The 10,203-nt window shown below is 45.2% G+C and overlaps 1 protein-coding gene across 1 annotated transcript in view; it reads left to right on the forward strand.

The window, feature by feature from the left end:
• Positions 1-5,279, forward strand: part of tmtc3 (transmembrane O-mannosyltransferase targeting cadherins 3) — a 50,246-nt gene extending 44,967 nt beyond the window's left edge. Inside the window, exon 14 of the mRNA XM_080476194.1 lies at positions 2,724-5,279. Within this exon, the coding sequence (XP_080332320.1) occupies positions 2,724-3,601 (878 nt within the window). The 3' untranslated portion in view covers positions 3,602-5,279. The remainder of the gene's footprint in view (positions 1-2,723) is intronic.
• The last annotated feature ends 4,924 nt before the right edge of the window (positions 5,280-10,203 follow it).

Below are 10,203 nucleotides of genomic sequence, written 5' to 3' on the forward strand. Positions count from 1 at the left end.
AAATTAGAGTAAAGGAGCCAGTTCTAGTTGTTGATGTACATTTCGAATATGTTGTCAAAACCTTACTGAAGGAAATTTGTTATTACACTCATACAAACACATATTTCCAGCATTTAGATTTCGTGAAAGATAGCCAGGTTTGTTGACATCTTGGCGTCACGGAAACTCCCTAAGAGTCCCAAAGCATTGTGTAATCTCGAGTGGATTTGCAACTGGACTAACGTATCAGTTTTGCAACATTCAAGACTATTCCCATTGCTTGAATACTCTTTCTTTGTGAAAGTCTGGCTTTTTTTTATTTATTTATTTATTTATTTCAAGCTTTTCAAATGTTGATATTTTCGCTGGAGCTGCCGCCATATTTGATATCCCAGAAACCCTTCCGGCAGGTCAGTTAGCGAAACATAAACACAGTTTGGTGGCTACAAACTCCAGTTTGTTTGTAAACGTATCGACTTTGGTGTGATCGATTTAGGAAACTGTGGGTTGGAATTGAGTGGTGATGGTCTTGTTTTGGTGTTTTGGTTTAGTCCCTGTGCAGAAGTGATCCCTTTGATGGGGAAGTACATTTCAAAGATCCTTTTCGTGGTAGAGTCACTTTAAATCATCTTTCTCCTTCATTCTCATGCACGACTTGAACTTCAGCTGCTCATCTTGACCATGTCTAGTTACGAGTGCATCGAGCCGTATGACTGGCCGATTAGCTGTGGGCATTAAGTGTGGAGAGGTTTATGCTTCCATCACCAGATTACGTTGGCATGAATAGCCATGTTTTTCTTATCCGCTGCAAACGATCACTGTCTCACTTCAAGTTCCACTTGACTGGGGTTTGAAGGCCGGGGGTCAAAGGTCACAGCGACCCCACTTGTGTCCCATGATCATGTTTTCAACCAGCAAAAACTAAAAAAAAAAAAAGAAAAAGCTCCTAAAGGCAGAGGTCTCGAAATTATGATTTCTTTTAGACGAGGGCTTCAAAATAAACACGTGGCCTGTCATTTTGACAGTTTTAAACAGACTTGTTGGCAGTTTTGGTTTTTTTCCAAAATGATTACGACATGGAGGTCTGCCAGGCCCCTTTGGTCACAGGCATTAAGTTTGTGTCTCTGTACAAACGTCACATTGAATTTACCTGAAACTTGGTGTTGGAATCTCTTCACACACAAATATTCACTTGCCACAAACTCTTGAGTCCGGTTGACTTCGGCAACTACGGTGAATATTGCTCAGCCTGAGCAGCTCTATAGAGCTCTATAGAGCTGCTCAGGCTGGTTAATCTAAGAAATCATTTTACTGTCTAGATAGAGCAGCTCAGGCTGGTTTAATCCAAAAACAGTTGGAAAATATTTGGATCAGTGTGATAACTGCAAATAATATATGTAGCACAACAAGGATATTGTATGTTATCCCCCCACCCCATCCCCCCTCCTCCCTCAACCTTTTTTTCTCTTTTCTCTTCTCTCTCTCTTTGAGCGTTCCTCCCCGGTCGTGTACGGCAGCCATGCCATAAAAAAAAAAAAAAAGAAGAATATTGCTCAGCCCACAAGGTTTAGCATTGTCAAGCACTGACCTCGTCTGCACGGACGGCAGTGATGTCAGTTGTGATTTTGTTGGTCAGTCGACAGAGAGAAGGCAGTACGTCCAGAAAGAAACCTTTGGAGAGTTAACTTCTGTTTTTTCACGAACGGCCACAACGGCAACGCCCCGATGTGTAAGTGTTTGGTGGTCAGAGGTCAAAGGTGAAGGTCACTGCAGCCTCGCTCGGTCTTGTAAACGTGACGATGGAACGCCTTGAAAGAGTTCATTTAAATTTGGTGCACATGTTGGATCATGCTCAACAGCGACCTGAGGAGGTTCCAGTGGTAAAAAGACGAGGCCGCCTTGACTTTAAACTTGGCACGAGGTTGTAATTAGAGGAAAGCCTCTTGTTTCCCATCTTTGTTTAATAATACACCTGGCCCGTCTTTATGACGCGCAGTATACAAGTCAGGACAGACATTAATGTCTGGTTCATGAATGTGTCCAACCACGAGGGAAAACACGATCGAAACGGACTGCCACGGTTGCTCCGTCGCCGGACTTGGTCTCCTTTTAACGCATGGTTGTGGGTTGGATACCCATCATGAATCGGCGTGTCATAGAATAAGCCACTCAACCACAAACTGCTCCCAATAGGTAACAGTATTGTTAAAGTAGAGGGGCGGTCAAAGGTTACACCTATGGGCCAAAGAGACTCCAATACAGCCCACTAAACACCAAGAAAACATTTTTTCTTATTTTTTTTTAAACATATAAGTCGTTGACACAACACAACACTGAGACCTTTCAATTAAACCTTGAAGTTTTTCTTTGTTGTGGAGCAGAATATACATGATAAAAACCTCTGAATTTCCATTAAGCCAGACAGTTGCCGCTGCAAAATACAGTAAAATGTCCCAAAAACTTCTCCTGTAGCTGTTGCATTATGGTTGTTTTTAACAAACTCTCCGTGGCTCTGGTCTCATTTTCTTTTTTTTAAATTGTCTTTGAGGTTTTTTACAATTTGCATGGTGGCCTGGCGGCCAGATTGGAGCCTCTTGCAGGCGCCTGTTGGTCCACGGGCCTTATGTGTGACAGCCCTAATCTAAAGGCTTGTGGGAGAGAGAAAGTGTTGATGATCCTGGCTGAAAACCAGTTGACCTGGTTTTAAATGACTTGTATATTGTGCGTCTGCCTCCTCCCAACAGGTGATCCAAAGTTCTGGCCCGAAGCCAACCGTCGATTCCTCGCCTACGTGGAGGAGGAGCCCGACGACGCCAACGGCTACTTCAACCTGGGCATGCTGGCCATGGACGCCAACGAGAACGACGCGGCCGAGCGCTGGATGCGCAAAGCCATCAGCCTGCAGGCGGGCTTCCGCAGCGCGCTCTTCAACCTGGCGCTGCTTTACTCGCAGTCCAAGCGCGAGATCGACGCGCTGCCCGTGCTGGACGAGCTGCTGCGCCACCACCCGGAGCACATCAAGGGCCTCATCCTGAAGGGCGACATCCTCATGAACCACAAGAAGGACACGCGCGGCGCCAAGACCTGCTTCGAGCGCATCCTGCGCATGGACCCCACCAACGTCCAGGGCAAGCACAACCTGTGCGTGGTCTACTTCGAGGAGCGCGACCTGCCGCGGGCCGAGCGCTGCCTGGAGGAGACGCTGGCCCTGGCGCCCAACGAGGAGTACGTGCGCCGCCACCTGAGCATCGTGCGGAGCAAAATGGCCGCCATGAGCGCAGCGGGGCAACCGATCAGCGCAGCAGAGGGAGCCACAGCGGCAGCCAAAGAGGAGAGGCCCGGCAGAGTTGAGGAAGTGGCCAAAGAGGTCGGCGGGGGCGGAGAGGAAGGGAGGGGCGGCGAGGCTGCTGGAAATAGGGCTGGGAATGAGAAGAATGTGCGGAAATCCTCTGCGGAGAGCCTTCAGGGGGCGGACGGGGACCAGGCAGAGTCTGCCGACGGCAGCCAGCCTGACAGACGGACTAAGGGCAAGTCCACTAAAGACATCAAAGACATCGAGGAGAAAAGAGCCGCCGCCTTGAAGAGACTCGAGGAGATCGAGCGCATCCTCAGCGGGGATTGACACTGTTGGACTTTTTACCGGGACTACTTTTTGTAGAGCTCTTTGATTAAGACTACATTCCCCTCCCACATTTAGCAACATGTATTCTTAACCACTACATTTCATGTCTTTGATTGATCCAGGCGGCTGCAGAGGATGGCCCCGTCGTACGACACTAATCGCATCAAGAAGGGAAATGCCGATCTGCACATGAAATCCATGTAACGATAAGCACAAAGCCAATTTTGGATGATCTATTTAAAGCGTACTGCTGCGTGTGTGTGTGCGTGCGTGCGTGCGTGTGCGTCTGTGTGTGTGTGCTCCATTTGAATGTGACTTTGAATATCGTACATCCACAGTTGCTATCTTTTGTTTTGTTTTGCTTTTACATGTGTAGTCATTGTTTATCACTGGATTTTCTTTCTCTGCAAGATGTGACTCACGCCGGCGTTATTGTTTCTTTAAAAAAAGAATAATTGTATCGCAGACAATTAAAGGAAGTCCCCCCGCCCCTCAGCAGATTTCCTCAAGGTAGGATCGAATCTGCAGCTCCGGCATGAAACCCCCCACACACACACACACACACACACACACACACACACACACATACCGAGCCTCTAATCGTTATCGATCTCGTTCGCTGCTTCCTCCCACTACATCATCAGCCCCGGCGGCGCTTCAGATTTCACTGCGAGCCCATTTAAAGACGTTTATCTCATTCCCCTTTGTCACATTAACCCCTCCCGCCGTGGCAGCCTCCTTTTTGTTTTTTCCTGATGAACAGCCCTCAAACATCTTTCCACCCACCGGGGGAAGAACACCCGTCTTGTTTTGGATTGTTTATGTTCGCCAGCGACCACGCTCTTCCTGAGCGAGATACGTTCTCCGAGGCTCCTCCTTCGCCGGGCGGTGGGGTTCAGCACGGCACATTGGTAGAGGATAGATGCCCGGCGTCCTGCAAGATCATGGTCGGTTTGATTTAAGAGGCTGTTCTACATTTTCACCTTTTTTTGTGAAGCGTCTGTGGATCAAACGTCGTTCTGCGCGTTAACACCACTGCACCGCTGTGTCAGGCAGCCAGCAGACGAATTGAGGTTTGAGAAGGAATAATGTGCGAACTGTTCCCGCTTCCCCGGGCCTGTTTCCCCTCTCTTCCGTCTACGCCGCAGTACACACCCGTCACGCGAATGGGCGCCGTCCAAGATGTCTGACGATTGCTCAGAATCCTCCGCCTCCGATCAGCGACCAAACGACTCCAGAAATACCTCCAGCGGCCGCCCACATTTAACGCCGGCGACCCTGTGATCAGATCTGTGGGGCCAGTCAGTAGCGGTCGATTCTTTGCGCTCTCTAACGGTCACAGCTTCGCGGCCTGCGCGATGAAAAGGCCTCTGTAGTTCGCCGTCGCTCTGCAGCAGCAATCGGGTTTGCCCAGTCGTGTGTCTGTACATACATTTGCAACGGTACTATATCCAGTGTTATTTATTGCTCTCGTATGCACTGCAAATGCTGTCTGTTTTTGCCACTTTCAGTATGCTTTAATTTTACTGTATATTATCCTTCACAAATTTTTCAGTGCTTGTGAAAACTGTCTTACGTACAGAAGAGGATAATGGCCACATTAATATTCATATATGTAAAAAAAAAAAAAAAAGTCTGAATTCTGAGATTTAAGTAGGAATTTTGTTAGAACCCCCCCCCCCCCCCCCCCCAAAAAGGTTCTGAAAAATTAAAGAACGTATCAGAATTCTGAGGAAAAGGTAAGAAATAACCGAAAAGTCCTCATTCTCTATTTGGTTTGAATTCTGTCTTTTTTCTCAGAATTGTGATAAAAATTCTGAAAGTATTAATAAATTTTTTTTAAAGGCTCAATTCTGAACTTAGTCTAGAAATTCTGAATACGCAAACTCACAATTCTGACACTTTTCTCAGAATAAAAAAAACAAACATCTGCATTCTGATTTTTAGTGTGAGAATAATGTAAATGTAAAAACAAAAAAGAAATTGAGATTTAAATAGAGAGAAATACAATTTGCCCTACTTAATAGAAAATAATCTGAATTATTACGTCAACGTAAGGTTTAAGAATTCTGTTAGAACTCTACAAAAACAAAAGTCTCAGAATGCTGACTTTCATCTTTGGAAATTCGAGAAAGTCGCCATTCTCAATTTGTTTTTTTTGTTTTTTTAAACAGAATTCTGAACTAAATCTTTTTAGAAAATTACAAATCCCAAGTCTCAATATTTTTTAGAATTCTGAAAAATCTTGGAGGGAAAAGAGCAAATTCTGACTTTTAATGTGAAAATTGTGGAAGATAAATGTAAAAAAATTTTTTAAGGATACAGAGAAGAAAAAAATTAAATTATGACTTCAATACTGGAATTTCAACAAACAAGAGATTTTAATTCTGAGATTAAGAATTCTCAGGGTGAAAGTCAGAATTCTTACTTAAATCTCTGAATTTGGAGACGACCTTTTGCTCAGACGTCAGAAACTGAAGTACGAATGTCTGAATCCTCCTCCGTCGGAGTCGTCGGTGTTCAACGTGTACGAAATCCTCGCCTGTCCGCCTCAGGCGAGGCGAAGCTCCCAACCAGGAAATGTCCAGCGTGCCACATTTTCATCTCACCTCATTCTGCCAAGCGACTGACCTTGTTTTGTACGGTTTAGTTTTTATGCAATAGCCCTGGGTGGTGGTGGTGGTGGTGGTGGTGGTGGTGGTGGTGGTGAACGGTGGGGTGGGGGTGATGGTTTTATTAAATAAAGTGAGATTACAACTGATGGCCTCCGCTCTGGTTGTGTACGTTCGGCCCGTGGCAGGTAGGTTGCCGCCCGCAGGGCTCCGCTCGCCCGCGTGCAGATCGCTGCTGTCGGGGAGGCGGGAGACGGTGGGTCCTGTTCATCGTTCCCATCGTGCCATCCCCTCGCCGAGCAGGATGTTCAGCCCAGTGCCAATCCAATTTAGGCTCCCAAATTAAGTTCCCCATTTGAACCCAATGTACAAAAACTATGATGTCATTAGTCCCTCTGGAAACTTCAATGCGGCGCGTAATGTAGTTTGCGGATGCACGACATCTGTTTACGGTGAGTTTCCTTTCGTCCGCTTCGCTGATGCTGGAAATGTCCAGAAGTTGATGTGATTTCCGTGCAGCCGGGCACCGTGGTGTTCTCGTCACAATATCTCTGAATCGAAGCACTGCTTCCCGGCAGGAAGTGTTCAAAGGATTAATTCAGCTCACTTAAAAAGTTTGTGTTTTCTACCCGCAGCATGACGAGTCTCTGATCAGTTACTGTCTTCTACACATTTATTTCAAGCCAAGTGAGGAGAACTGCAGCTCCATATATTTGGTAAAAGTTTGCAAATTTCACATTTTAGGAAGCGGATACAACCGTCCGCTTTATGACCGATGGCGTAACTTCCACCAATAATCCCGCATAGTTCAAAGGACCTATGGTGTAACTTTGCAATGAGCAGTGGTTTAACGACTGGGGTGATGTTGTGACTTTAGGGGTACGTACGAATTGTCCCTCCTAACTCCCTTAACTGTCGACTTTACCTTAACCCCGTGGATGACGTCACGGGGTTAAGGAAAGGTGTTAGAGGGCTTCTTTAAGGAGTTGGTGAAAGGCGATCACAGTCGGACCACACTTTCACTTAGTGACGTCATAATAATGCGACGGCGGCGCAAGTTATTGACGCCCGCCATGGTGGGGGAAAAGAACTACAAGTTTCTGAAAATGGACTCCAAAAAGCGCATATGGGTTTAAAGTTGTTCAAAGCAGATTATTACGTTGGTGACTTACATAATCTGCTCCCTTTTTCCGACATTGTGAGTTTCCCTGAACGCTCCGATGAGCGGGTCCCTTTAAATGTCGCCGCAAGGCATTGTGGGGCAGCATGAGCTCGCCTCCTTTGCTACCGGATGCATCAGTGGTTCCTAAGCTAAAGGAGGCTCTAAAGGAAGCATCAGTGGTTCTAAGCTAAAGGAGGCTCTAAAGGAAGCAACGAGCCTCCTTTCCTTTGCTCATTGAGAATTCAGACAGTCCTTAACATGGCCGCCACACAAAACTCTTCCGGGGTGAAGGAGAAGTCGATAGTTAAAAGAGATAGGAGGGACAATTCGGACGTACCTTACGCCTCATTTCATCAAGACATGCTTCAATTTTTTTACACCACAGAGCGTCCAGAGGGAAGAACAGATTGAGTTATTGAGGTGACAAATGTTGCTCTTGTCTCGATTACTGTGCTTTTGGAACGGTGGAGGTCACCAACATGTGACGTGTCCCGGTGTGTACGTGGAGATGAGGCAAGTGAAAATGCCAAGCCTTCATTGCGTTTTGGGTTGGGACAACTTTTTTGGGTGAAAATCTCATTTTGAAAGGAGTTTTGGTTTGGTTTGGTTTCTAGGTGGCGCTCGAGAGCCTCGTTTGGGAACTCTGGGGTTTCATTTTCAGATTCCCTTACCTTTTTTTTTTTTTTTTTTACCAGTCTTGATGAGTGTTCCAAAATTGAGCTCAATGAGGCATCAGGAGTGGGAAGAAACTAATAATAATAATAAGAAGAAGAAGAAACATTAGAAAAACACCTTTCGGTGTCGCTCCCTCGTAATTAACAGCGTGAGAGTGACGAGCCCCGACAAAACAAAGTAGAAACCTTTGGACGGCGAGCCGGAGCCAGATCTGTCATGTTGACAGCAGCGCGGCGTTAACCGTCAGGCTGTCACTCAAAACGGGCTTTTCATGCCGCGTGATGCTTTCTGCTCCGGGGCGTCGCCATGTTCCCCAGACTCGCAGCGCAATTAACCGTCTGAGGCGCTGGGAAAGGTGGCGTTGGAGGAGAGTTTTCTCCACTTGCATTTACAGTCATGAAAAGTGACATGAGAATCCTCCTGTCCTGGGCTCCCCAAAGCGTTGTGGCTGGGTTGACGATTGATTCCCCAATAATAGAAAGTGCGTGCGGTTTTAGTACTGCTTCCTCAGTCGGCATCATGTCCGTTCGATTAGGATTCAGATTGAAGGGGCAACATTTAGTTTGAAAATATTGATATTAAAGAATAAAAGGATTTTCACATTTATCTTTAGCCTGTTGCACGGGTGTTTTCAGACTCCGGACAATAACATATAGTAGATTTTTCATAGTGATAATAATCAGGAATGCACTGATACCACTTTTTAAAGGACGGGTACAAGTAAGACTATTCAATTTTGGCTACTTGTCAATACCGAGTACCAATACAACGAAATGCCGCAAAGCCTAATTCATACTTCACGCGCGAACGACATGCGTTACTCTCTGGGTTGTATCTGGAAGCTTTCATTATTACGAGTACTAGCAATATGGGACCTAATACACAATACTGGGATTGGTATCGGTACAACTCTATTAATAAGGTTGAAATATCTGGGAAGTCTTCATATACAGTCGGCATCTGTAGCATCTGTGGTTTTGTCCCCTTTGTTTTATCCATCACCCAAGAAGCAATACCAGTAATGTGTTCCGATCAAATAAATGTTTCTGTGCACATCTTGATTTTTTTCATTTTTATTGCGATTTCTTTAAAAAAACGAAAAGTGAAATGAATAATCAAGATGGGTTCTCCGACTTCCAAATGTTCCTTTTTACAGCAGTTTTGTTTTTTAATCAGCATAGCAAATACATCAGTCTCATAATATAGTAAATTCTTACTTGTCTGAGAATAAACATGTCCCTGTCCTCTCCGACACCGCCATGTACTGAAACGTGACATTTAGCAGCATGCGAGGCTTCATAATGCAAACTCAAATAAGAAAATGTAAAACACAAAAAAACCCTCTACTGCTTTTTTTTTTTTTTTTTTCTTCTTCTAATGTTCTGTCGCAAAAACACATAAAATGTACAAAGTACTTACAAGTCCGAAGGAGGTTTTCCTTTAGGAGGCAGTGCACACATTCCACTTAATGCTCAACCGACACTTAAAAGTTCAGTCGAATCAAGAGAGGAAAAAAAAACAAGATGATCTCTTTGAATTCTTCAGTTGTTCCTTTTCACATGAAAGCTGCCTATGGGACGTTTAGAGCAAATTTTCAAATGACAAACTCGTAACTCGGGTTCAACAGAAAGCGGATCTGCCTTTATGCTGCTCACACACTCACTTCTTCTGGCCTTCAAATATTATTATTTACTCAATAAACAAAAATGATCTTTATTCTAATCAAAATCTGAAATGCCAGTATCGTCTATATTGGTCTGATACTTTGAAAAATTGCTCGTATCCACGCCAGGATGACGAAATGTGATCCGTCAATCAATCACAACTTTTTGAGAACGCCCAGGCTCCGCCTCCACACGGAGACGGCGGACATGCTGCTGATGCTAATTCATTACAAAAGCAATAACGGCACCCACTTGTGGCCGGACATGAGCACGATAATCCTTTTCGGTGTTTCTCCCATTTCCATGTCGACTGATATCATTTTCAGGAACGTTGCTGTGTGAATGCGAAACTTTTCTGAAACGAAAAACATTTTCACTGGAAACAAGACCGGTTTGTCGTTTTCCGACAGATTTCTGTCACATGTAGATAATGTTGCGTCTTCGATATCGCTTAGTCCTGTTCAGGGTCGCTGGAGAAAATCCCAGCTG

This window comes from Lipophrys pholis, assembly GCF_963383615.2.
Source record: "Lipophrys pholis genome assembly, chromosome: 11".
Lineage (NCBI taxonomy): Eukaryota > Metazoa > Chordata > Actinopteri > Blenniiformes > Blenniidae > Lipophrys > Lipophrys pholis.